Source organism: Trifolium pratense, linkage group LG4, assembly GCF_020283565.1.
Source record: "Trifolium pratense cultivar HEN17-A07 linkage group LG4, ARS_RC_1.1, whole genome shotgun sequence".
Taxonomy (NCBI): domain Eukaryota; kingdom Viridiplantae; phylum Streptophyta; class Magnoliopsida; order Fabales; family Fabaceae; genus Trifolium; species Trifolium pratense.
In genome coordinates, this window is record NC_060062.1 from 1962618 (window position 1) to 1990509 (window position 27892).

At 33.7% G+C, this 27892-nt stretch overlaps 5 protein-coding genes across 6 annotated transcripts; 1 reads left to right on the forward strand and 4 right to left on the reverse strand.

Annotated features, from left to right (window-relative positions):
- Nucleotides 1-2115: 2115 nt before the first annotated feature.
- On the reverse strand, nt 2116-9069 carry LOC123921390 (ABC transporter C family member 3-like). Its single transcript, XM_045973905.1, has 10 exons — nt 6125-9069; nt 5458-5544; nt 4743-5372; nt 4484-4648; nt 4060-4354; nt 3734-3951; nt 3236-3541; nt 3053-3116; nt 2629-2868; nt 2116-2537 (listed from the first exon to the last, which is right to left on the reverse strand). The coding sequence occupies exons 1-10, from the start codon at nt 8519-8521 to the stop codon at nt 2413-2415; spliced, it is 4527 nt and encodes a 1508-aa protein (XP_045829861.1). The 5' UTR covers nt 8522-9069; the 3' UTR covers nt 2116-2412.
- Nucleotides 9070-11405: 2336 nt separating this feature from the next.
- LOC123921770 (ABC transporter C family member 8-like) lies at nt 11406-15433 on the reverse strand. 2 transcript variants are annotated; one of them, XM_045974442.1, is made up of 6 exons: nt 15307-15433; nt 13388-13485; nt 13210-13261; nt 12997-13079; nt 11970-12281; nt 11406-11844 (listed from the first exon to the last, which is right to left on the reverse strand). In XM_045974442.1, exons 3-6 carry the CDS (start codon nt 13220-13222, stop codon nt 11731-11733), a joined length of 522 nt encoding a protein of 173 aa, XP_045830398.1. In that variant the 5' UTR covers nt 13223-13261; nt 13388-13485; nt 15307-15433; the 3' UTR covers nt 11406-11730. The 2 variants fall into 2 exon arrangements, with proteins under 2 accessions (XP_045830398.1, XP_045830397.1); XM_045974441.1 differs by lacking the exon at nt 15307-15433 and having other exon boundaries at nt 13388-13608.
- On the reverse strand, nt 13407-15367 carry LOC123921771. The gene is made up of 4 exons (XM_045974443.1): nt 15238-15367; nt 13979-14023; nt 13615-13737; nt 13407-13460 (listed from the first exon to the last, which is right to left on the reverse strand). The coding sequence occupies exons 1-4, from the start codon at nt 15323-15325 to the stop codon at nt 13414-13416; spliced, it is 303 nt and encodes a 100-aa protein (XP_045830399.1). The 5' UTR covers nt 15326-15367; the 3' UTR covers nt 13407-13413.
- A 6868-nt stretch (nt 15434-22301) lies between the features above and the next one.
- Nucleotides 22302-24224, forward strand: LOC123920731 (premnaspirodiene oxygenase-like). Its single transcript, XM_045973034.1, has 2 exons — nt 22302-23204; nt 23598-24224. Exons 1-2 carry the CDS (start codon nt 22302-22304, stop codon nt 24222-24224), a joined length of 1530 nt encoding a protein of 509 aa, XP_045828990.1.
- Nucleotides 23373-27764, reverse strand: LOC123923472 (protein Daple-like). Its single transcript, XM_045976161.1, has 3 exons — nt 26294-27764; nt 24936-25236; nt 23373-23628 (listed from the first exon to the last, which is right to left on the reverse strand). The coding sequence occupies exons 1-2, from the start codon at nt 27558-27560 to the stop codon at nt 24968-24970; spliced, it is 1536 nt and encodes a 511-aa protein (XP_045832117.1). The 5' UTR covers nt 27561-27764; the 3' UTR covers nt 23373-23628; nt 24936-24967.
- Between the last annotated feature and the right edge of the window lie 128 nt (nt 27765-27892).

The window sequence follows — 27892 nt, forward strand, 5'->3', positions numbered from 1 at the left end:
GAAATCAGGATAAACACACACCACCTAGGTTTAACTCATGCATGCATAACAACTACCCCTCTTCTAGTTTGCAAGCAATCTAAAATACTTCAGTTTTGGGGTTACGAACTGATATTGTTTGTCAAAGACTCAATATAGAGTTTTCAGGTCATTCTAATATTATGCTACACAATGAATTAAATGGAGGTAAATCGTGAAAAGTTTCTTTTATCATGCCAATACTTTACTGACTTTACTCTAGTAGTTAAACTAACCTAAAGTATCAAATAGTCTCCTTAATCCTTATTTGTATTCTACATATTTCAACATGCTTATCAATTTCTATTAACCATTTTTATTTTATTTTACCACACACTAGGTTTATATTATACCCTTAGACCACATATAGTATCACAATAATTCTTTTCTCCTAAATTAAAGGAACTAAAAATATAGAAATATCATAGGATATCCATTCAATCATAACCATAACTTATCTTTTCAATAGCATAGCAGTAACTAAGACAAAGCAAAAAGAAGGAATTCTACAACATATCTTTTTTTTTTTAAACTCACACAAACAACTATCAAAAATCATTTGGCTCTGCAACCGCCCTCTGATACCAACTTTGTCACGACCCAATCTCAGATCATGACCGACACATAGGCTAACACTAACTAACCCTATATTTAGCCTGGCAAGCCTAATACAATATAACTATACCTATCTAGATTATATAGAGTTACTGAAATTATAGCTCGGCAGGGAGGATCCCTAGTCCTACGTATCCCTAAACGATTAGGGAATCAGAGCCACGTAGTTCTCTAAGTGTTGGTTAACTATCAATAAAGTATATAAAAGAAAAAGAAAGAACTATCTCTTTTCATTTTGTACACATAGACCACATTATCTCTTCGTTGTGGCGAACGGATATACCACATTATCTCTTCGTTGTGGCGAACAGATATCTATACCCTATTATCTCTTCGTTGTGGCGAACGGATATACCACATTATCTCTTCGTTGTTGCGAATGGATATACCACATTATCTCTTCGTTGTGGCGAACGGATATCTATACCCTATTATCTCTTCGTTGTGGCGAACGGATATACCACATTATCTCTTCGTTGTGGCGAACGGATATCTATACCCTATTATCTCTTCGTTGTGGCGAACGGATATACCACATTATCTCTTCGTTGTTGCGAATGGATATACCACATTATCTCTTTGTTGTGGCGAACGGCTATACCACATTATCTCTTCGTTGTGGCGAACGGCTATACCACATTATCTCTTCGTTGTGGTGAACGGATACCTATACCACATTATCTCTTCATTGTGGCAAACGGATATATCTATAGTATACCAATAATTCCAAAACAGTCCCAAAACTATTCCAATATCAAATAACATGGAATTTCAAATAGATTATAATTAAATCAAAACAAGTATATGAATCTAACATACTCTAATTTCTGCTTTAAGTCTCTAATCATAACTTGTCATAAGTTGGGGTAGAATTTCTTAACATTCTAACACATGCAACTTCTAATACTTAGATATACTCTAAAACTGTACTCACTTGCAACAACTAAATGATAATAATTACCATTGCTTACATATTATATACCATAAGGTTGGTTTGGTGGCTGGGATGAGGTAGTTAAGGAGTAGAGTGATAAGGAGGTCGAGACTCGAGAGTTTGATCATCACCCGGAACATAATACTAACAATTACTAGTATTTCACCATCCTTTATGTGTCGTGGAATGCTTGTATGGTATCCCTCTCAAGCCTCACTCAATGTTATCAAATGACAGTTGTATCAGCAAATATAGCACAATAGCCTTATTAGCATAGCACAATTTTTTAAAACCGCTACCGTACTGCTATAGTATTGCTACGTAGCCAAAATTTAACAAACCGCTATTTTCCGGGATCGACATCACTGCTCCCATCTTTATAGAATGTCATTCTATGTGCACTTCATTGGTTTTAGCTCAATCTATCTTTTTATATTAACCACATACAGTAAGTTTTTTTTTAACAAGCGATGGAGGGAGTATGTTATTATAGGTTTTGAAGGAATTTCAATTATATTTCCCTTGAATATAAATGTGCAAATTCATTGTAAAACAGTATTAATGCAATTATTCACATTATTTGAGTAACTATACCATGATGCAATTATGCACATTCAAACTAACATGATTGTTTCATTTTGTAATTCTTCCCTCTAGTAATTTCCTTCAGCCTTGAAAAAAAGGTGAAGTTGGACATTCAAAGCCTTATTCTTATATATTACATTTTCGGATTTTCCTATCAAACATGCTTAATGGAAGGAGAACTACAAACCCTATTGAAAAGATACTGCCCCCAAAATTTTCGTCTTCATCAAAAAGCTTTTATCTTGGACGGAAGACTTCAATCAGTGATCAACAGATTTCTCAAAATTGGAGCTGGACCTCATGGTATACTCTGCAACAAGCTTAGCAAAAGATGATGACTTATCATCTAGTAATGTGGTTGGGGAGTCATACTCCTCAATAAGTCCTACCATAAAAATACACAACATCAGAAAACGAAACACCAAGGCACAAAAGATATTGAAAATTTAAGGAAAAATAACAGTTTTCTTCCAAACCTTGACTAAGAAGTAGAACCATATCACTGTCAAGAACAGAAGTTATTCGATGCGCAATGGTAATAACTGTAGAGTCAGTGAAATGCTGCCTAAGAGTTTGTTGAATCAAATTATCTGTAGCTGTATCAACTGATGCAGTGGCTTCATCAAGCACCAAAATCTTGCTCTTCTTAAGTAGTACCCTACCAAGGCATACCAACTGCCTCTGACCCATGCTCCAATTCTCACCATTCTCGCTAACTACAAAAGCACCAACTTCCACATTAGCAATAAGTTCACGAGTAGAAATACTATATTCTCCTTCTGGACTTAAATATAAGTAAAATGGTATACCAGTTGGTCTAAATTGGACCGAATTCATCTACCTTTTTGCTTATTTACCTTTGAAGGGAGTATTTATGTTCAACAAAATTAGAAGACAAACCTGGAGAATCGAGCTTTCCTTCTTTCTTTCTAACTTCATCTCCCAGTTGACACTTATCCAAGGCCTATTTTAAGGAATGTAAATCAGAATTTGAAGAGAAATTACAAGGATAATATATTTTTGATAGAACCAAGTGTCACTGTTTTTGCATTTTGTATCAACAACTAAAAAAAACCAACTCACCTCCCATATTTGTTCATCATTGTACTCTTCCAGAGGGTCAAGATTACTTCTCACAGTCCCCTCAAACATTGTTGGATCCTGTGGAATAATGCTTAGTCTAGACCTCAAATCATGCAGTCCAATGGTAGAGATGTTGATGTTGTCGATGATAACTTCCCCAGCAGTAGGTTCAACGAGTCGGAAAAGTGTTTGTATAAGAGTTGATTTGCCGCTACCTGTTCTACCAACAATGCCAGTTTTCAGTCCTCCACGAAACGTACATGTTAGGCCACGCAACACGAGCGGCAGATGTGGAGCATATCGAACCTTTATCATGTACAACAAATCATTACAAATGGTTAAATGGAGCACAAACATCATATAAAAACAATTATGCTACAAAGTATGTTGTACCCAAAGCACATCTTTTCTATTCAGAAGTCAATTGACCACAAAGTGAAATAAACAAAACAAAAAACATAATTAAAAGGCAGCAACAAGAAGCAAATGACCCTCTACCTGCAAGTTTCTTATATCAACCTCGCCATATGCGGGCCAAGAAGGATCTGGCCTTTTTTCTTCTTCTGAAACAAGCGGAGGCTCGCTAGGAATGGTTGTATACTGAAGCATCCTTTCCACAGATATAATTTTGTTCTCTAAATTACAAAGATTCCATATTACCCAAGCTTGTATCATGTTTAAATTTAGACCATAGGTAACAACTAGACCAGCAATGCCTTCAAAAATCAGAAAAATGACACAAGGGAAACAATTAAGCTCAACTCCTCATTACATAAAAAGAGTAAATTTTTATTGATATATCATCCCAGATTTGAGTTAGGCACCTGGATTTATGATTCCGGCTGGAATTGATATCAAGAATATCAAGGAAAAGGCAAATGTGAAAGAAGACAACATATCTAAACGAAAGCATAACCATTCCATAGCAGCTGCGATATTGAACTTTGGCCGAGAATACCCATCAGTCAGTTTCATATTTGTTTCATGGAATCTTGACTGTTGATCAAAGCTTCTAATGGTTGAAGTACCAGATATTGTTTCGGCAAAGTGTTGAATGATTGGGGCTTTGCATACTCCACATAAACGTGATAGTTCACGGGCTGATGGTAAATAATATCGCTGTCGATTACAAGTTCAAAAGTTGTTAAGGGTTACCATATAATATTATAATGGAGTCAAATTTGCAAAATAAAAAAATGTGCCAACTTATTATCAAAGCCTAGACATGGTTGATGGAACAAATAATACCTGATACCAAATGCTAATTGCTATCACGGGTACAAACACGATGAAAACTTGCCATGCCACCTGAGACATCACTATTATAATTCCTAGAAGCTGGATCAAGGAGAAGGCAAATGAGCCAATTTGATAAGGAATGTCAGTATCCACTGCACTTTGGTCGGTTGAAGCCTGAAAAAAACAAAGAGGAAGACAGCGGTTAAAAAAAGCGACAAAGTATTCTATAGCTATATATAATTACAGTGATTGAAAACAACTGCCATACCCTATTAAGGATTCGTCCACTTGGAGTAGAATCAAAAAATGACATAGGGGCGCGAAAAACGCACAAGTGCATTTTATTGAAGAGTATAGTGGCTGTCTTATAACCGACTGTAACAAGTATCAATGCTCTAACAAGAATGCATAAAGAACTTCCAATGGCCAAACCAACATAGACTTCAATTAGAGTTGTTCCTTCAACCGGTGCCTCCACGTCGGCTGAGATGGGAGTTGCCCAAGCCATCCAATAGTTGCTTCCAATTTGAAGAGCTTGAAAAAGAATCTGAGCCAATAATATGAACGGTACAAGAGCTCCTCCATATGCAGTTGTGATATATTTCCAATAGACTGAAAATCCGACTTTACCTTTCTCCCTTTCTTCTTCTTGAACAAGTTGGCCTTTTGGTTCTCCTTTATCACCATTTTGCTCATCTTTGTTTAACTCTTCATGATTGCCGGCGATATTTACAGCTTTTTCTAAGGTACTTATTTCATTAGATGTTTTCCCTCCATCCATTGATTCGAGTGTAGACATAGCTTCTCTGTGTGCGCCGATGAGTTCCATAAAATCGGTCCCAATGTTGAGCAGATCGGCATACTTTCCACTTTGAGTAATTTTTCCATCTTTCATGACCTATAACAAGGGCCATAAAAGAGGTTAAAAGAAAACCGATCCATCATTTTAAATTAAGAACAATAGAATCATGATAAATACTCACCAATATAAGGTCAGCAGTAGGTAAGAACTCCACTTGATGAGTAACATAAACAACTGTTTTTGAACTTAAAACGCCAAACAAACATTCCTGCCACAGAATTAAAACAAACAATTTCACAAGTGTCATGCTGTTTGGAATGGTATAACTACATTTCAAAAGAGTTAAACTAAGAATTATTAGTAGGTTATCAAATCGAGATTCAAGTCATGAATCAGAAGACATTCTTTCCCCAATTGTGAATCAAGTCTTATTATGAATCGTAAGATACATTACCAATAAAAATGTTATTAAGTGACATAACAAAATTATAAGTTGATACATCATATATGAACCTCAAAATAATTCAAGTCATATATCAAATTATAAAAGAAAAATGGTGGGTTATACAAAGTTGATTAAGAAAAGGTGGTTAGCTACACTAAGTTTAGATAGTGATTCAATAAATGAATCGGGATTCATCGTAGCGAATCAGCATATAAAATGAGATTCATGTTCAAATAGATAGACACTAGAAATTCACATCAAATGAGTTCAATTAAGTATTGAATTAAGATATGACTTGCATGTATTGTAAGATTCTGATAATTAATTTTTAGTATGCACAAAAAGTAAAATTATCAAGTTAATAATACACTACATGATAAACAAAACACAGAAAGTGAGTTACCTTGAAAAGGTGAGATCCTGTATGAGCATCCACAGCACTAAAAGGATCATCAAATAGATAGATATCAGCATCTTGGTAAAGAGCGCGAGCAATTTGTATTCGTTGTTTCTGTCCACCACTCAAATTTATCCCACGTTCGCCTATAATCGTCTGATCACCAAATGACAAGATTTCCAGATCCTTCTTTAAGGAACATGCTTCAAGTACCTTCTCATACCTTTCCCTAACCATGTGTTCACCAAACAATATATTATCCTCTAACTTGCCACTTTGAATCCATGGTGATTGAGCAACATAAGCCTTTGTTCCACAAACCTTAAGGACACCAGATATCTTTGGTACTTCTCCCAATACACAAGAAAGTAAAGTAGACTTGCCTGATCCAACTGTACCACAAACAGCAACCTTCATGCCTTGAAAAACTCTGAGATTTATGTTCTGCAAAGTGGGATTAGGTGAAGATAAATCCCAAGAAAAATTCCCATCAACCACATCAATCGCAGTATCAGAACTTCCCGGAGGAAGCTTTTCAACAACATCCGATTGCAAGTCATCGAGACGAAGGAACGAAGAGATCCTATCGAGAGAAACTTTAGTCTGTGCTATCATTGAAATAAAATCTGGAAGATTATAAATAGGCTCTTGAAGAATCCTGATTGTTGCAAGTGCTGACAGAATCTTCCCCGATTCAAGTGGGATCCCTATAAGCATACAAGTACCAAAAGTAACCACTGATACCAATGTAGGTGCACCCCAAAAGACAAATGTAGTCAAGGCTGAAGTATAAAGAAACTTTCTCAACCACCCTTGTTCGGCATCCCTAAGCTCAGTTATTTTAGATAGAAACTTCATTTCCCATCCTTGTAGTTTGAGAATCCTCATGTTCCTTAAAATTTCAGATGTTGTCTTCATTCTTGTATCCTTTGACTCCATCAACTTATTTTGAAACTTCTCTTGCAATGATCCCAAGGGAACATTTGCCAGCATAATAATGATAGTAGTAACAAAAGCAGCAACGGAAGCAAGCCCCAAATTTTTATATAAAATGATCAACGCCAATGTAACTTGCAAAACTACTAACCACAAATCATGTATGTACCAACTGAAAACACCGACTCTTTCAGCATCAACGGTCATGAAATTGATTATTTCTCCAGAAGTGTGGCATTGTCTTGATTGACAGGAAAGTGTTAAGGCTTTGTTATATATCATAGTGACAAGCAGTGCTCGGAATCGAAGTCCGATTTGCTGCAACCTAAAGAACCAATGCCTCTGTGTTAGGCATTCTACAATCTTTGCAATGAAAAATGCAGAAACCAACACATAGCCTTGATTCTCATATAGCCTTCTTCCATCAAGATATTGAACAAAAGAATCAATAAGATACGGACCAACATAAGAAGCTAAAGTGTTTAACAATGCAAGAAAAGCAGTGATAAGAATCTCTTTCCACGCAGAGATTAACAATGACTTAACCAACTTAAGTGTGGTTACTCTATTGACTGCACCACAATCAGCTTCAAGTTTGTTTCTAAAAGTTGGAAAAGCTCCAACTACACTATCTCCACTATCTAGCTGAGGAATATCCTCAAGGTCTAAGGTTTTCTTATTGCCAAATGCTATAAGGGGTCCCACCCAAGTGAAAGTGAGAAGGCTCAAAATTCCAGCATTTGAAAAAGGAGTAACAGTGTCACTCCCTTTAGTCTCTTTTAACCCCAAGGGATTAACATTACCATTACCAACATGTGTATCACCATTCAAAAGAGGTTCTTGAATAGTTCTATCACCTTCTTCACTCTCATTTCTCACAAAATACCCCACATAACAGAAGACCAAACCAACACAAAAAGACACTACATCAGAAACCATGGATTGGGCAGTTAACTCAATGTGATTTTCATAAAAAACAACAATGTCAACCACAAAACAATAACATGCAACAATGAGATAGAAGACACACCAAGCTCTAAAGAAGAATGGAAACCTTGTTTTTCTTTGACCTGAACTGAAGAAAAACAAGAACCCTTTGTGGAAACAAACGCAAATAACAAACCAAGAAACTGTTTTTAAACCTAAATCAAAAAGGGTAACAACTTTTTCATCTGACCAACCATTAGTATACCCGTAAAAATAATTAAACAAAAACAGAACAAAATTTAAGAAAGAAAAACCAATAGAACAAAACTTTGTCACTTTAAACAAAGTACTATTAAGTTTCTCCTCCTTAGACTCATTCACAACACAAGTTTTGATTTTTCTCCAAACCCATGAAACTAAAACAGCCACAAGCAACACTACATGAAGTAAACTAGATAACCCATGAAGGAAAATGGGTTTAACAAGAAAATCAGTTCCATTGTTCATGAGTGAAGTTGAAACAAAACCCAACTCCAACATAGTTAAATTAAACTGTTCTATGAAATAGAAAAATTAAAAATTGGATTTTTATTGTGGAAGTTTGTTATTGAGATTCTATGAAGAAAATGGTTTAGTGATATTATGAAAGATGAAATTTTTGAGGTTATATATAAAAGTGGTTGCCAAAAAGTTGTGAGCACTGAATAGTGATTAAGTCAAAAAGTTGAGAGAGAGAAAGATGATTAAGTCAATATAAAAACAAAAAATATGATTCCTTGGGAATAGGGTTAACGTGGTGGCCAAGATTTGTGGACTGGTTTGTTAAAGAGAAAATGTGAAAAGAGACAAAAACAATGAGATAGGATAGATTGGGAGTGTACTGTAATGTGAAAAGGTCAGAAACATAGTTTGTGATGTTTTCATTAAATGAAGAGACAAAAATGGAAAATTTAATTGAAATGGTTTTAATATGTGAGATACTCCTATGATTACAATCGAATCAAGGAGTAGTGATTTGAGTTTGAATGAAACGGGGTTACAGCACACAAACTAAGAGAAGATACTTGCTTCAATCTAGATATTCCGTTAGTATTCAATACAGTATTCAATTTTTTAAACAATTTTTTTTTGTTGAGAAAAACAACAAAATTATTGTAATTTTTAATTTGTGTATTTAATTCAATTTTTAATAAATTAATTGTATAAATTTTAAGAAGTCTGTAACTCAAATGATAGATATCAGAGACATTATTCGAGTGGTCGGAGTTCGAACCCCGAATTTCACATTTCTTCACATTTAAATGTGTGAGTAGGGTTGGTAGTCGTTAGCTTCGTTGCCGCTTGTTTTAACCTTCACGCTACTTTTGTGTCGGAAGTTTGTTTTCATTCAAGTTCCCCGTCGTTGGGCCTTTTGGTTTCACAATGGAAAGCTCGTGTTCTGCTCAAGTCCATTTATCACCGCAACATTCCGCAACATTCTGTGAGTGGGTGTCTTGGTTAGTTTTTGTTGGTGTTGCGCTCTTGAATATTTAGGATTCGCATGCGCTCTTGGTTCATTTAAAAGGATAAATTCTTTCAATATTTTAATTTTTTGTGCAACTATTTATTTTTGGATTTTTAATTTTCGAAATAGCACTTTTGATAACAATATTTATAAACTTGTGATTTTGACTCTATGACTAAGTTGTCGCACATGTGGCAAGTGACTCACATATCACGTCGTGTTGACGTGTGCTGACGTGATATGTGAGTCACTTGTCACATGTGTATTGACTTAGTCAAAATCAGTATATGAAAAATTGAACTCATATAGTATATGAAATTTTTATTCAAAATATTGGAAAATAATTTTGCACCCACATTGATTAAACGTTTTCTATTCCATCAAATTATATAAGGGTATATTAAAATTAAAAATATAACATCGCAGTTGGTTTTCTATTGCATGCTCATCAAACAAATAGTTATTGTACTACATTATCTCATTCATATATCGTTAGAAATAATATAAAACCATAATATGTTTAAATTCTACTTTTTTAATTAGAAAGTGAGAAGAGTGGAAATCAAACTTTAGACCACTTAGTTATAGAGACTCTGATATCATGTCAAATAACCAATTATCCCAAAAATTTAAGTTGTTAGGATAGAGCTCCATCAATGATTTTATATTATTTCTAATATATATATATATATAAAACTCATTTTTTTGTTGATAATTTATATAACTAAATTTAAGTTAGGTAACAAAAATCAATAAATTTATTTTTATGCATGCGGTTGTTATTTTTCTTCCTTAAACTATAATGACATACACCCATCAAGGAAAAATACAAACGCAAAATTAAACATCATGGATGGAAGAACTTCCACGTTGTACAAAAATGCTTCTCCTCCATATAAAAATAGTAACGAAATTGGCACAATGCACTTTTTTCAACCATGCACTAGCTGCACAATATGGGATCATATATGTGTCATGTCACTACAAGAAAATACTCATTTACCGACGAAATTTACTGGCGGTTTTGGCCCTCAGTAGCTTACTGGCGGCCTAAGCCCCCAATAATTAATCAAAACCGCCACAAACTTATCAAATAATATTTAATTACGAAAATTTGAATTTATTGGCGGTCCTGGCCGTCAGTAATTGTCTTGGACATTACCGGCGGTCCAGGCCGCCACTAACTAACCAAGAATATTAAAAAAAAAAAAATGGCGCCTCATACCTTATTGGCGGCCTAGGCCGCTACAAAGTGTTGGTAATTTAAAAAAGTAGTCGTTGGAGGACTTAGTGGCGGTTTTGACCGCCGGTAATATTCTTGAAACACGCCCAGACATTAATGGCGGCCTGGGCCGCCGCAAAGTGGTTGGAAATTGAAAAAAAATATAACCGTTGGGGCTTAGTGGCGGCTTTGACCGCCAATAAGCTCCAAGAACAGATTTCCACGAATTTTATCCCCCTCTATATATATCTTCCTTCACTTCACAACTCTCATTTCCTACAATCACTACAAAAAAGCTGGAAAGCGGCGACCACTGAAAAAAAGCATTAGCGTCGGTTTAAACCGTCGCTAATTGACATATGCGGCGGTTTGACAAGTGACGCAACAAGCAGCGTCGCTAGGGTATACAGCGGCGGTTCACGTAAACCGTTGGAATAACCGCCGCATGGACATTAGCGTCGGTTGTATTGATTATGCGACGGTTCTAACCGTCGCTGTTTGTAATTATTTTTCAAGTGTTTTTTGAAATTTTAGCGTCGGTTTGAACCGCCGCAATTTGCTTTTTTTTTAAAAAAAACTTTTTTTTTTTGGTTTCCCACAAAAAAAATTAAATGCTTTTTTTTTTCCCCCAATTTTTTTTAAATGGTGTATTTTTAACACTCTTGATTCCCATTAATATATATATATATAACAAAATCTAAAACACAACATCCTCACATTATTTTACTAAACATATAGTAATTGATTCTCACAATTCATATAGAAAATGATACTCACAACAAGTTTACATCAAAATTATTTTGAGTTAACACACTAAACATAAAACTATTACATTAAAAAGTGTAGCAAAACAAACAAGCTGCTTATAAGCTCTTAGACAACAAAGAAAATCAACTATATAGATCATCTAATTTCACACTTGAATTACTGTTGGTATACCTTGAGATCCAATTCTATAAAAAAACAGCCCCCGATTCCAAAGCAAGCTTTGATGCAACCAGGAATAGCAACAATGAGAACTTGTCATGTGACTGAAACCATTATACAAATCATCACCAAAATTTCAATTGCTACACATGCTACAAAGGTGATGGAATAAGGTATATCAAAGTCCAAATTACTTAAATCTGAAGAAGCCTGCACAAGGGAGAAGAAAACGTTGGCCTAAAAAAGAAGGGTTATCAAATAGTAATGACTAATGAATGACCAAAAAGAAAATTTATAGATTTTTTTTTCCTTCATTCAGAATGAATAAATCTTACTCTAGTTAAAATTCTTCCGACAGGAGTTGAATCAAAGAAAACCATTGGAGCATTGAAGATAGCTGTAGTGAAGCTTGAGAAGAAAGCAATAAAAGCTTTTAATCCCAAAAGTGCGGTCAAGTAAGGTTTTACATAAACAAAAGCAACAGCAGCAAAAGAAATTAATGCATAAACTCCAACCAAGGTGGCATTAGTTAATTTTGGAAAGGATATATGAGAGCGAAGATTTATACTCAAGGGAGGAAAGTAATTTATGACTAAATAAAAGAAATTCAAATACTGAGCTAATAGCGGTACCTCATAAACATGATGCTACACTTCCATTAGCCATCAACGGATACACAAGCAAACGTTCGGTAATGTCATGCAAAAACCACAAAGCCGAAGCAAATTACAATGCATAGCCTTACGCGAACGGAGTACTAATGTTGATTGACTGTTGTACAACTTCTAGTATATATATATATTTGAAATGATGCAATGGTTAATTTTAAATTGACTGTCGGATTAGTCTTAGGATCATTTAATCTTTTAATTATAATAAAAGTTTTTGTACAAGGATCGATGATATATAGACAACATTAGTGTCTGATGTATTAGTACATTAGTGTGTGTATAAATAAACAAGTATTATGTTGAATTGGTTACATCTTTGATAGACCGAGAGCGAGTTGATCAAAACATGTAACAGAAAAAATGCTGATATGATGAGAAAAAATAAAATTTCATCTGATTCAAGGGTGGAAAAAATGCTGTATTAGTTGGCCTAAAAATAAAATTTCATCTTAACTAAAGGCCAAACTCCACTGGTATAATGAGAAAGCGCAGGTGGTAACTGTTCACCTGCCGATATGATGAGAAAGCGGTGGCGGTTCACTACTAAGTGCCTCAACTTGCTTGTCGCTATTTGCATATTTTCTTATAGCGTGTATAGAAGACAGAACTCGGTTACTACTTACAACTAGTACAGATAGATAAACATGTCAGAGTATTTATGCACCGGAAAAACAAACTTTTATAGACTAACCTGCCACCATATATCTTGCCCTTCCGTCCATTTAGTATCTTCCCTCTTCAATGCAGATGTGTTATCGTAAGTTATGCATACATCTGCTTAGACATGCAAAAAGTGCAAAGGACAAGGTCAAATAAGATAATAAAGTAACATGAGGAAATACTCATTTTATTCATAGAAAAATCATCGACTTATCTTCCTAGTAGCAGGCTAAAGTTTACTCACTGTTATTGATCATGAGCTATGAAAAGGTGCATGATATTAGCTATCGCGATCTCTCGATATTGTGTGTGTGTATGCATCCACTCATATTTGAATTTTAATACATGATACCGGACAACACAATCAATTGAAGACAAGAGATTATAGTGCTGGACATTAAACAAATCAATGACATTCTCACCTATAGAGACCCTGTTTTGAGTTGAATCATTGATGGCAGTATCGACTATGTCTTAAATCATTGATGGTAGTACCTGAAGAAAACCCGACAAATACAACCTATACAAATCAAAAAGCTAACAATATTAACTCAAATGGCAAGTGAAACAAATCAAACAATCTGATAACTTTGAAAACATGACTAAACAAGAAATAACTACAAAACGACAATATTATTTTGTGTTATACCGAATGAACAGCACCAATGCGAGCACAAGAAAGCATTGTGATAGGAAGTTCCATTAGCATCGACAAATAAATAATCACAACATCTCCCTTTTTCACACCAATATCTTTTAGGTAGTTTGCAACCTGAAATTAAAAATATATACATTTCAATCAATCTGTCAATTGCCATTAACATTTTTCCATCTATAAACAAAACATTCTAGCGCCCTAATTTGAGAAATTTCAGAACTCATAAGCAACCTGGTAGCTCAACTGGTTTGAGCTACATGTAAAACAAGTTGAAAGACTTAAAGGACGATTCAAACCCCGGTAAAGTATTAACAACTAACACGCTAACATTTGCCTATAAAAAAAATATAGATACCTGACAAACTTGATGGAGAAGCTGAGTGTATTTTAAAGAAGCAACCTTGAGTCGTAAAAAGAATAAAAAGGGAACATTAATCCATTACTCGTTTGAAATTGCTTCAACCATCAACATCAATAAACCAAATTCAAAACTACAATATAAATCAACTATAGTCTTGGACACAAATATTTGCAAAGTTATAGATGTCAAAGTCAAATACCAAATTTAGAAAATAAACTCTCCCAATACTCTTACTGTTCCAATGAAAACCACCATGGATGAGTGTTAATAACTCTGCTAATGGAGTATATTACACAAATACAACCAAATAGAAGAACCTGACTTAACCAAGTTTAATAATTAGAACATGTAATAATCTTAAATGATTGTAAAGTGAAGATATCTTCAACCAGAAAAGTACATAAAGCAAGTTGGTGAATACTCAATAAAAAATACCTTTTAATTAAAGGTATAACTTCAAACATAAATATACATGAAACCATGCTGGTGAAACAAATCATGAATGAAGCATTGAGAGACAATTTTCTAAAATATTGCAAACCCATTAGATCAGCCTTTAAATCAATAGTAATGCAAACTGCTAACTATGGACTGAAATTCAAGGCAGGGCTTTATTTTCTTAGTAATGAGTTGTAACTTTTCTGCTTAAGTTGATAAATTGTGTAGTTTTTTTATTTTATGATGATATATATAGTGCTTTTATATTAAGGATTATTAGATTCTTAGATTCTAACAACCAAAAACAGGATTATCAAATTTTGTATCTCATATCATCCTCCAATAATTAATCATATATTAAAAGAGTAAATTTATAATGCCATATATATTGAACGTGATTAACTATTACCTGTACAAACACACAATAATCAACACTAAAATTAGATTAGAATCGAATAGAACAATATACACTATAAGCATCAAGCAGATCACAGATCCGCTATAGTGGCGCTATAGCGCACTATTGAGCTACTTCTGCTACAACAGCAATACAAAAGAGTTAAATTTGACACACTGTTAAAAGCTTGCAACTCAATTGATATGATGCACAAGAAATAAGCTAGCATCACTATTCCAATAATCACAATTTTGAAACATAAAAGATTGCAACTTATGTCTTAATTCTTTCTACACTAAGCAGAAAAGTTACTTATCAATTTTTTCTTAATTCACAATTTTACTAATCTTTCTATCAATCTCACTTAACACAATTCTTCCCAACAATCAGTGAAAACCAAAAAATAAATTTCAATTACCTAATTCCCAAATTATATAACCTAAAGTTGAATGGAGAATGAAGGTTAAGCGAAGCTTGAATGTTGAACCTGAAGCTTGAAGGTTCATCGAAGCTTGAGAGATTGAATAACAAATTTGCACAAAGCTTGAGATGAATCTGAACGTAGCTTTGAGAGATTTAGGGATTGGAGCTTGTGAGTGAGAATCGCGGATTTAGGGATTGAAGCTCGAGCGATTTAAGGAATGAAGCTTGTGAGTGAGAATCGCAGATTTAGGGATTTGGAACGGTGAAATTCGAACCAAGGAATGAAAAGCTGCGAATTTCTTTTGTTATTTTGATTGAAAAAATTGGAAATAAGATTGCGCCCTCTAATAAGAATACAGGTGCGGCGGTTCAATGAACGCCGTAGTAACTGTCAGTATTGACAAGAGCGGCGGCAGTTCACTTACTAGTGCCTCAAATTGACTGTCGCCGTTTTCTATTTTTCTTGTAGTGAATCCTTTCTCTATCTAAAATTTCTCCAACATCTCTCTAAAAATTCTTAACTCTAAAAATTCTCCAACTTTTTATTATTTCACTCTTGTTTTTCTTCATTTTGGTAAGTATTTCTCTAATATTCATGCAAGTTTAATATTTGATGTTTATATTGATATGATAAATTATGTTTATATTTAAATAAATTAAAATGTTTTTTTAAAGCAATTAATATTTAAAAAAAATGTTTTTTTAAAACAAAATAATTAATTATTAAATTTTATATTTAAATAAATTAAAATGTTTTTTTAAAGCAATTAATATTTAAAAAAACGATTTTTTTAAAACAAAATAATTAATTAAAAACGTTTTTTTAAAAAAAAATTTGAAAAGGCTGTAGTGGCGGTTCAAACCGTCGCTAAATGGTCAAAATCTGGGCAAATTTAGTGGCGGTCCTAGCCGCCAGTAGCTCTGACGCAACCTGCAAAAGAAACTTGACCGTTGTTACTTAGCGGCGGTCTGGGCCGTCAGTAAGTCTCGTCAGCTCTGTTTTCGACGGCTTTGGCCGCCAGTAATGTTACCGTTGCCTTAATTACTGGCGCATCGTGGCCGCCAGTAAACCGCCACTAATTTAGCTGTTTCTGGCGGTTTTTCCTTGTTTCTGGCGGTTTTTGGCCGCCAATAAATTGCGTTTTTCTTGTAGTGTGTAATGCCATGTTATGTTCAATGTGATGTGAAATCATCGTAGAATTTTCAACATCCTAGGCTCCTAACCACACTACAGTCTACATACAGCATATACTCCACTATTACTCACTTGACCAGGGACGTCTCTGAGTTTTAGGAGACTCTGTGCAAAATTTAAAAGTAGCCCCTTAATAAAAAAAAATATAATTTTTTTTAAAAAAAAATTATCGATTTAAATTGTATATAATAAAAAAAAATCATTTTTATTCTTATAATCATATAAATTATCAATATTAAATCAATTGCACTAAATCAAATAGAACAAAAAATACAAAATAATTATATTTGTATATAACGTCAAAAAGGAACATCTTAATCTAAGATTAAATTTTATGCAAAGATTAAAATGGACTATAACTATATTTTCGAGTATAGATAACTAATCTATTGATATTCATATGATATTTTATGAACATTAATAATATATAACTATTATTTTAGGACCTAAAATTTAACCTATTAATATATATCTGATATTTTATGGATATAAATAATATATAAGTAATATTATAGGACTTCAAAATTTTGAGTTAAGGCCCTCAAAATTTTGAGGCCCGATGTCATCGCACTTCCCGCACATGTGTGCAGGCCGGCTCTGCACTTGACAAGTCAAGTTTCTTCCACTAAATTTAGCATTAACTAAATTTCATTAACAACTTTTCTTCCACTATTACATAATGGATGTAGCCATTTATGAATTGACTTGACGTTTAATATAATCTTTGCCTATTTGGTCCAAACCACACTTCAAATCAACCACATATATGATGCAATTTTTTTGTAAAAATAAAGGTGAACACTTAAGTTCATATTCAAATAAGATGTATCGATATATATTTAAATAAAATATATACAAAGAATTCACTAAAAATAAAACTACATAATGCAATTTGAAACATTTTTCCTCTCGGTATTGCATCTCAAACTGAATACCTCAAATGTCGGGTCTCGGAGAGTATCTCAAGATTGAAGAGTGGAATTCTAACCAATTGTAAAATTAGTCACACAACATTATGAATTTGTATAATTCAATACCTCAATGTTTTCACCCAAATATCAAATTAACAGTTTGTTTTCCCTCTTCAAACTACAAGAGATTTATTTTTGTCACCCTACCGGTTACTCCTGCGCCCTACGGGTTTTCCATTTTACCCTTCCGCTACTTAAGTAGGGGTCGTTGTAAGAATGAGAAATTTTGAGAAAAAACACCCTACATGAAATTCAAAATTTTTACCAGCTCTACATAAGTAGCGGACGTTATAAAAATGTGAAATTTGAGGAAAAAAAACATCCCCCTAACATGAAATTTTCCCATTTTTATAACATTCACTACTTAAGTAGCGGATATAATCTACTACTTAGAGAACTGGTAAAAATGTGATTTTTGAGAAAAACATCCTCCTACCGTGAAATTTTTAAGATTTTAAACGTAGAATTCGCACTTAAGTAGTGGACGAGGATATTTTGATAAATTCGTATGGCGCGCAAGAAGTGCAGTAGGGTGGCAAAAGTAATTTTGAAACCAGAAATGGTTGGGCTTGTTAAATGTTTAATAGCTAGTCTGCCTAGCCCACCCCACTACAAAGCCCAAATACAAGTTTTTTCCTAACAAATACAAGACTATTTATTGTTGAAGTTTTCTCTCCCGACCCCCCCATTTCTTTTCTACCCCCTGAATTTCCGTTTTTACCCTTGGGGGTACAGCGGTTTATATAAACCGAAGTCTTTTGACATGTTGAAACATTTCGGTAACTACGAACCGAACGTGGTGTTGACATCGTTCGGTAACTGCGAACCGAATGTAGGGTTGACATCGTCCGATACTTGTAGTAGTACTTGTTATCGTCAAGCTTCTTGCATAAGTGTTGCATCTCAGTCATGGACGCCCTCATTTTTACTCTGTACCTATGACGAGCGTTGTACACTTGCTTTGCAGAGGTCTTGTTTTCCGGATCTCTCTCCTTTAATGTGGACAATATGTTTTTTGGAGCCACCGCATTCCTTGTCATCTCGTCCATAAAATCCTTCTCTTGCGGTTTCAAACGCCCCGCCACGAGATGCCCTTCAAGCCCTTTGTCCAACTCGTGGTTATGCATACCGTTGACAACAGTCAAACGCCATAGTTTTGTTGCCTTGTTGTAATACCCACGGAGTCGGAAAGGACATTCGCATTTTCTTGTTCCGGAGGTATCGGATTTCAACTTCTTCTTGGCTGGAACATACTTCCCACTACGTTCACACTCTAACACCAATTGAGCCTTTCTCTTCTCGCCCGAATCGGATCGCCTAACTATAATTGCGAACCTTAAACTTTGCGACACGCTTCGAGCCCATTTGATCAACTCATCTCTGTCGTTCTCTTCCCTATCAGTCGCAAAATGAGACGATGTGTCAATTTCTATCGGCTGCGGCAAATTAGGAGGACTTCTTGGTTGACCAGCTGGAACAATGGCCGTTGCAAAAAGGCCAAGCACAACAGGTCGCCTAACTTCGACAACTTCGTTAATTTCGCCTTCCGTAACTACAGCATACGCAAATGAAAAAACAATCAATCAACCACACATAATATTTACAATCCTATTACAACACTAATTAAACACATAGGACACTATGAAGTCAATATGAAGCCAAAATAAAGTCAAGTCAATATGAAGTACAGTTTATAAGTCAATATGAAGTACAGTTTATAAGTCAATATGAAGTCAAGTCAAGCCAAGCCTAAGCCTAAGGCAGAGGATCAACATTTCGGTTCGTATAAACCGAAGGTCACATAACTTGACTTCGGTTTATATTCCCCGAAGGGTTACTGTCAGAACCATTGCGAAAACAGAGCCTATGATAGCAAGAAAAAACGAATTTAAATCGGTGGTTACCTGAGTTTTGTGCTTTGGTGCGTGTTGAATCCATTAGATGATGCTTCAATCTTGATTTCAAGCCTCAAATGCGTCAAAAATTGATCTTCTTTCCGTAACCTTTTTAAATTCTCGTTTTGTGAACAATAAGAACTGACAGCAGGTTATTTATATAAAGAAACACTTCGGTTAACATAAACCGAAGTAATTCAGCGAGTGGTTTATATAAACCGAAGTCCATGGCCTGCGGTTCGTACAAACCGAAGTCTCTTGGCAAAAAAATTTTATACTGCAAGGGGCAAAATGTGATTTTTTGGGGGTATAAAAGAAATGGGGGGGGTCGGGAGAGAAAACTTCTTTATTGTTTCTATTGTTTCTAAAATTCAACGCAATATTAACTAATATTTTATCCATAATATCCTTAATTATTTATTTTTCTTCTTTTTAATGTTAAAGTTTAAAATGTATTCTTTAAAATGTGAAAGACTTCTTTTTAATGTTTCAAAGAGTAGTGCTATACATAGCAAAGAAATTGAATCGCAAACTTAGTCAGAGTTCAAAATTCCCAATTGCAGATATATTGTCCGAAACTAAACTTCTAAAAACATTTGTGTTCTTTCAGAATCATTGTGTTATTTAACGTTCAAAATCCATACATTATATTATTTCTATCTATCTTTCTATAATATTTTATCTTCTACAAATTACGTACAAAGCACGTTTTAAGAATATTCGGAAAAACAAAGAACACTATATTCAACATCAAAACTTTAATGTAAAAAAAAAAAAAAATGCTCTCTTTAGATATGTGAGACATTTGTTTGTACACATGAGATTATGAGAAGAAACAATTTTGAACATAGTAAGTACATATAAATCCATCCAATGCTAGCTAATCTCAATCGGAATATTACAAGCCGGCCTTAGATACGGTAATACATATGAGAAGAAAATGAAAGATTTAACAATTACAGTTAATTACATTCATACAAGTGGAGTTTTTGCCGTTTGAATATATTTGGTACCAATAATCAAGACAAAGGCATAACGCCATGGTTTCAAGTTTACAGCTATATGTATATACTTCTTTAATTTTATATTTTAAAATGGATGAAATATCATACGATGAGTGTATCGATTTGTTGACCAACTTACACATATTAATAAAATAAAAATAAACTAGTTTTCACCACCGGAATTTGGCCATTGGACCGTCTAATCTGGTTTGGGGGTCAGTTATGACATTAAGACACTGTTTGGTAAGTCCAATAAGCTTGCTTATAGCTTATTGAACTAGCTTATAAGCTTGTTTGAAAAAAATGTGAAGTGTTCGGTAACGAGATTATCTAACTAGCTTATAGCGTTTTTTGAGATGTTATTTCAAGTAGCGTATGAGCTTATAGCTTATAGCTTTTTCATTTTATTCCATATTTACCCTCATTAATTTTATTTATTTATTTTTTAAAAATTATAATAACTACCCACTAACACTTATTTATTCTACTAGCTTTTCAGCTATAAGCTACCAGCCATCAGCTATAAGCTAGCTTATAGCTTATTTTTACCAAACAGAGCCCAAGTAGTTCTAGCCCCCTCCCGATCGCAGTTGCGGGGAATCGAACTACAGTCATTCCTATCAAATTCAGTATACGATAAATGAAAAAGAATAAAGAAGGATACGTCTTTTAAAGTATTTTTATCTTTGTTACTAACTCTTTGATTCCTAGGGAAAGGGCACTTTCGTACGAGATAAGTTAAGTCTGCCAAAAAATTGATTTCATTAGGAATCAAACTTGAGTTCTCTCAAACAATTCATCCTAAGAGAACTCATTACTTGAACCCAATATTTTAGTTTTTTTAAAGTATTCTTATCATGTATTTGATGTACTCACTTTTATTTAAAGTTGAAAATATTGAATTAAAATTGTACTCACTTTTAGTTTTTAAGTTATTTTTACAAATGAGTTGATTATTTAGACGGAAGGAGTAAATTTATTTAAGAGTTCCAAATTCGTACTAGTACAGTTTTATAAATTGAAACAAATGATTTTTTGCTGACAACTAAAATATACGATTTTTAAATAGAAATAGAAAATCCCTTTCGTGAAGGTAAAATACCCTCCACATGGAGGTGTAGCACTTCGACGGCTAAATGAATCGATTTTTAAAATAAAAGAACTATGACTTTATTTTTAAATAAATAAAAGAATAAAAAATGCATTTAAGTTTTCATTCTATTCATTCAAAACTCATATGATCAATGATGTGTTATGCGTAGATTCTATACTCTCAAATATATTTGCTTCTTCTTCTTTTTTTTAGTTGACAAACACAAATAATATTTGTTATAATTTCTTCTCTCTCAATCATATTAGAGAAAACAAATAAGGCTAAGATATTTGTGAAAACACTTAAATTTTTTTTCTAAAAGAATTTAATTTATATACATTATCGGTGTAAAGTTATTTTATACATGCATCCAATAATATATTAACACATCATGTGTTTAAAAAAATACTAATTAGATAATATATTTCTTTCAAATAACGTAATTGTTTACATCAAAAAAGACATTGCTAATCAATTTAATATAAATTAATTATCGATGTTCTGTGAATTTAGATCAGTTGACAGGACAACACATTATATATATAAGGGACCAGAGATCATCTCACTTATCCACCTTAAGGATGAAATTTCTAACCACTAAACTACTTAAAAAAAAATTATTGATAATTTTTTTTTTTTTTTTTTTGTGAAAATTTTATCGATAAATTTAACTCTTTGAAACATTATCAAACTCAACTTTTCTGAATAAATAGTATTTGTTTTATATTAATTTTAAATTTTCTTCCCATTATATTACACCCTATTGTAAAAAATAACTAATTTTTGTACTATTCATTTATCTTTTTCATTCTCTTCCCAAATAACATATATAAATACCCTACAATGAATCACATCATTCACATGCATATCACCATTTGCTCTCCTCCTATACATTTTCCTCATGGACATATCATTCTTACCCTTCCTTTTATTTTCAACAAGTTTAATATTTCTTTTCATCACACAAATTCTAAAATTAGGAAAAAGAATATTAAGGGTCACAAGCAAAACACAAAAAATCATTCCACCTGGACCATGGAACCTTCCTATCATAGGAAGTATACACCACCTTATTGGTTCTCTACCTCATCATGGTTTAAGAAATTTGTCCAAAATACATGGCCCTATCATGCACCTAAAACTAGGTGAAATATCAACCATAATAATTTCTTCACCTGAATTTGCCAAAGAGATTTTGAAAACTTATGATATGGTTTTTGCTCATAGACCACACCAAGTTGGTGCAGACATCATGTGTTACGGTTCCACCGACATCGCGACAGCGCCTTACGGTAGCTATTGGAGACAATTAAGAAGATTATGTTCACAAGAGCTTCTTTGTACAAAACGTGTTAGATCATTTCAATCGATTAGAGAGCAAGAGGTATCAAATTTAATAAAACATATTTCTAATAACATTGGAACATGTATTAACCTTAGTGAAAATGTTGCTTGCTTGACAAGTTCCATTACTTCAAGAGCAGCTTTTGGTAAAATATGTAAAGATCAACAAGAGTTTATTTTGTTGATTAAGAAACTTGTGAAAATTGCTGAAGGGTTTGTTATAATGGATTTGTTTCCTTCACAAAAGTGGTTACATGTGATAAGTGGAATGAAGCCTAAATTGGAGGAGTTGCATATGAAATTTGATAATATTTTTGAAAATATTATTAAGGAGGCTATGACAAAGAAGGGTGATGGAGAGACAATAGAGGGTTTTCTCTCTGTCCTTCTTAGGATTAAAGATTGTGATGATGGCCTTGAGTGTCCTTTGACTATTGACAATATCAAAGCTGTAGTTTTGGTAAGTTTGAGATTATATATTCTTTGGTTTTTATTGGTTTCTTTAATTTCAAGCTTTTATACTGCATATATATTACTACTATGATATAATACAAAATAATGATGTAAAATAATTGTTAGAACTTAGAACAATTACTCTAGTTTAAATAGATACAAAAAATGCACACATAGAAAACACAAGATTTGATTTAACAATTTAAGAGTTCGACCAATTGTGTCTACGTTAGGAAGAATGACAAATGATTTTTCCATTTTTCAAGCTTCAAATTACAGATTATAAATAAATTAGTGATGATTGGGCAGGTTGCTCGCCACCTCGAGTAACATGTCCACTTATCAATAAATTATGAGTCATATGTATAGGATTCAAGGTTATTTCATTGCCATGTTGTAGGACATGTTTGTTGCTGGAAGTGATACATCAGCTGCAATTATAGAATGGGCTATTTCAGAAATGATGAAAAATCCAACAGTAATGATCAAAGCTCAACAAGAAATAAGAGAACATTTTGACAGCAAGGGATACATAGATGAAACATCTCTTAAAGAACTAAAATATCTAAATGCAGTGATCAAAGAAGCATTGAGATTACACCCTCCTTTCCCTCTTCTTCTCCCTAGAGAATGCCGAGAAACTTGTGAGATTAAAGGGTACACAATACATGCCGGAAACAAAGTGATAGTTAATGCATGGGCAATTGGAAGAGACCCTGAGTATTGGAGTGAACCAGACAAGTTCATGCCGGAGAGATTTTTGGATTGTTCCATTGATTTCAAAGGTTCCAATATTGAATACATACCGTTCGGTGCTGGAAGGAGAATTTGCCCTGGTGTTTTGTTCGGTGTATCTAGTATTGAAATTGCTCTTGCACAACTTCTCTACCATTATAATTGGGAACTTCCTAGTGGATTAACAATGGAAAATCTAGAAATGACCGAATCTTTGAGTTCCTCATCAAGAAGAAAAACCGATCTGATTCTAGTTCCTATTTCTTGTTACAATCCTAAACATGCTTCGTAAGGGATTTGAATTGACTGCGGTCACTATTTTTTATGGTCATTGTAATGTGAGCCGTTTGATTTGTTGGATTTTAGTCACTATGTATAGAGGACAACTAATGTGTGCAGATGTTAGTTGCATTATTTTACATATTCTATGTTCCTGAGATATATTATATGTGTGCAAGTATATATAAAAAAGATAATATGGGTGCATTGTTATACAATGAGAAAATCACTTCTACTTCATTCTCAAATCTTTCAGATGTGATAAAATGAGAGTTTGGTTTCACAGTAGAATAAAGCAGAACCTTTTGGAATCACAGTATAAAGCAAAACATATTTTGATCTACTAGCCAAATAATTCTTAAAGACCATAATTTTGAGTCACTATGACTAAGGATATCATGGTTGTAGGGTAGCCAAACTTACCTCTCAATATTTTTTATTAAACTACAGTATGTGATTAAAAGTAATAAACTAGAGATTTAGTAGTGAGTTAAAAACTGGTGTATCTGGTCTATATATTATTAGACTAGATACATCAGTTTTCCAATGAACCTAAAAAGTGGTTTTTTGCTTATAATACAGATTGGAGGGAATAGTAGAGGATTATTTTAGTTAAATACAAAAGTACATATCTGTAATATATAATCAAACATTTGTACATACTTTAAAAACTAAGAACTAACATAAGGATGAGTTAATTTTAAAAGTAAAACCTAGGGTTTACCTTGGCTAATAGTTTAATCATGGATTGCCGGACTACATTTTTTTCTTTTTTGCTTCTGATACCTCAAAGCTTGATGCAAGATCATCGAGATACGATAAATCACAGCAGGACGAACCAGAACTGGAGGTTTCAGTGTCGGCCATAGAATGTTTTCTTTTGGACATGTCAACTGCTATTGATGAACTTGGAGTTGGATGCCCATTCTTCGCGGCAATTCCAGAAATGGTGTTCTTTTCATGCACTCCTCGAGACATACGCTGATCATCGTCAATATCCTTTTCCATTTTCAATCTTCCACTAGCTGGTACAAAAAGAGATATGTATAAGCTACCATAACATTTGCCAAACATGATGTTACTCAAACAAAAACTTGGAAAATACAGAATGGTAGAATCTTTATTTCAATAAAAACATTGCTAGTAGTAGCCTCAGCATTTCATGGAAAATCCAGTCATTGGCTCTTCAGGTTATTCTCTATATATGATTTCATCAAAATTCAGAATTTCAGATAATATATACAGCAGGCATTCTGTAATCAAGTTTACCACAAAACGAGTTTCTTACCTGCTTTTGTTCGTTTTTCATTTTTATTTTCGGGAATGAAAACTTCCTCAAGGGATGATGATGAAATCACGTAAAAGATATAACAATAGGAAGAAAAGGAAGAACATGTAAATTATTTTTACAATGTATAAATTCAGTGCTGCACAGTAGTAATTGGACTATATCTCGAAAATAGGAAGAACAAAACAGAAGGATATTCTGTTGTATTTTAAGTAAGCTTCAAAGTATGGTTTCAGAAGACTAAAAAAGAATAGAAATAGAAAAGAGCTATATACTAATACTTTTCCAGAGACAAGCTTATAAAAAAAACACATTTGGATAAACAACTTATTTGCAGATTATAGCACAAGCGCTTATCATGATAAGTGTTTATGTATGAGCTTACATAAGCTATTTTTATATCAAAAGATAAATTGTTTTTATATATGCTACGAGCTATTTTGAAAAGCTATATTGTCATAAGTTCTCCCAAACAGTCTCGCAAAACGTATGGTAGTAGATAAACTCAAATAAGTCAATCCAAACAGACTCATATCCCTCAGCTTACTTCTAAACAAAAGAACAATCATTCACACCATCTCTTTCTAAGTTCTAAGTAACCTCCCCTACATAAACACCCTCATTCTACTAGTCCATCTGGATAATAAAACAAGAAAATCATGGTTCGAGGCCAAGCAATCTAACCAAACAAGTATCCAATCACACATATTAAATTAAATAGTTATGAAGTAACATTAAAAAAAAAATGCATATCTTTATAAGAATGATGAGATGCATGAATAATTTCCATATACCTGATGATGCACCTAGAGCATCCATGCCCCATTTGTTCTGCAGGCGAGTACTGGCAATAGCAGCTTCTCCGTCATTGTTTCTACCACCGGAGGCATCTACACTCATCAAAAGTTTGGTGTCATCCTCCACTTTTGCGACTCTTTCAAGCAGTCCAATAAACTTTATGTACAAATTATTGTTTTCATTCTTCAACTTGCTTATAGTTGCCAAATTATTGTTCACTGATTGCTTCAATTCCCCGTTTTTAATCTCAATATCAGCTGAAGCTTTTTTATCATCTTCCAATACACGAACCTTGCTTCGAAGCTCCTCAAGAGCATTGCTATCATTTAACCATTTTTTCTTCAACTCCAACACTTCATTCTCTAATTCAGCATTCTTTTCTCTTATCCCGCCAAGGTCATTGGTATCTTCCCCCCACTTTTCTTTCAGCTTCCTAAACTCCAAAACTTCATATTCTAATTCACCATTCTTCAATTTTAGAAAAACAAGTGATTTCTCATCTTCCACCTTTTTTCTCTTCAACTCCAAAACTTCATGCTCTAATCCATCCTTCATTTTTCTTAGCACATCAAGAGCATTGCCATCTTCCAGTCTTTTCTCCTTCAACTCCAAAACTCGAGATACTAACTCGTCATACTTCAACTTTAGCACTTGAAGTTCATTCCTATCTTCCATCCTTTTTTCCTCTATCTTCTTAACCTCACACTCAAACTCAATATTCTTCTTTTTCACCTCTTTCAAAGCATCTCTATCAACTAAAAGAGCTATCTCGGCTTCTTTAAACATAGCTTCATAATTTTGAACCTCTCTTTTACCTTTCTCACACAATTCTCTCAACTGAACATTTCTCTTTCTTAAAACATCAATAGTTTCTCTATGATCAACCAAACCAGCTATCTTAACTTCCTTCAACAAAGCTAAATAACGTTGCTGTACTTTCTTACCTTCCTCACAAAGTTCTTCTCTTTTCTTAACCTCTTCCTCAGCCTTTAACCTACCAAGTTTCTCCATTTCAACATTCTGTTCTAAAAGTTGTATCTTGTTTCTGAGTTCCAAATCCTTACTCACCAAAACACTTTCAACTTTATCAAAAGTTTCTTGAAGACAAGCTCCACGTAATACTTCAACAAGATCAGGGATAGTTTTATCTTCAAAGTTATGAGGTGTTTCTATCAGATTCAGATATGTTTCATCTTCATCTCTATCAAGAATAACATGGTTGGTTGAAGGTGACCCAGGTTCTATTTTGGGTTGAATGTTCATTATAAGGTGGAAAAATGCAAACTTTAGATGAAAATAAGTTTAGCTGAAAATGGGTTTTTGCTGAAAATGAGAGATTTTTCAATGGAAATGTAGGTATATAAAGAAAGGAGGAAGAAATAAGAGGGTTGGTGTGTGGAAGGAAATGAGTGAGAGGAAGATGAAAATGGAGCTAAAAACCAGAAGAAGGAGGGAAAAAAGCGATTATAGTAGAGCAAGGAAAGTGAAAAAGCGCTTATTGTATTTTAAACAAGTACTATAGTAACCAAGTTGTTACTGGAGTGTTGTCAGTCACAAAGAAAAGCATGTTTCCTCTAACTTCTCCTAAACGACAA

What these genes read in the sequence shown, in the direction of transcription:
- LOC123923472 (XM_045976161.1), bottom strand. Translation starts at nt 27,560, where the DNA reads ATGAACATTCAACCCAAAATAGAACCTGGGTCACCTTCAACCAACCAT. An exon ending in TGCTCTAGGTGCATCATCAG is followed by an intron (nt 25,237 to 26,293) that starts GTATATGGAAAT and finishes TTTTTGTACCAG; the next exon opens with CTAGTGGAAGATTGAAAATG.
- LOC123920731 (XM_045973034.1), top strand. Translation starts at nt 22,302, where the DNA reads ATGGACATATCATTCTTACCCTTCCTTTTATTTTCAACAAGTTTAATA. An exon ending in ATATCAAAGCTGTAGTTTTG is followed by an intron (nt 23,205 to 23,597) that starts GTAAGTTTGAGA and finishes GCCATGTTGTAG; the next exon opens with GACATGTTTGTTGCTGGAAG.
- LOC123921770 (XM_045974442.1), bottom strand. An exon ending in GGCAAGATATATGGTGGCAG is followed by an intron (nt 12,282 to 12,996) that starts GTTAGTCTATAA and finishes ATGGAAGTGTAG; the next exon opens with CATCATGTTTATGAGGTACC. An exon ending in TCGGAAGAATTTTAACTAGA is followed by an intron (nt 11,845 to 11,969) that starts GTAAGATTTATT and finishes TCCCTTGTGCAG; the next exon opens with GCTTCTTCAGATTTAAGTAA.
- LOC123921771 (XM_045974443.1), bottom strand. Translation starts at nt 15,325, where the DNA reads ATGAACCTTCAAGCTTCAGGTTCAACATTCAAGCTTCGCTTAACCTTC. An exon ending in TTCTCCATCAAGTTTGTCAG is followed by an intron (nt 13,738 to 13,978) that starts GTATCTATATTT and finishes TTTTAATTTCAG; the next exon opens with GTTGCAAACTACCTAAAAGA. An exon ending in GCATTGGTGCTGTTCATTCG is followed by an intron (nt 13,461 to 13,614) that starts GTATAACACAAA and finishes GGTTTTCTTCAG; the next exon opens with GTACTACCATCAATGATTTA.
- LOC123921390 (XM_045973905.1), bottom strand. Translation starts at nt 8,521, where the DNA reads ATGTTGGAGTTGGGTTTTGTTTCAACTTCACTCATGAACAATGGAACT. An exon ending in CAATTAGCATTTGGTATCAG is followed by an intron (nt 4,355 to 4,483) that starts GTATTATTTGTT and finishes TGTAATCGACAG; the next exon opens with CGATATTATTTACCATCAGC. An exon ending in TTGATATAAGAAACTTGCAG is followed by an intron (nt 3,542 to 3,733) that starts GTAGAGGGTCAT and finishes TACATGATAAAG; the next exon opens with GTTCGATATGCTCCACATCT.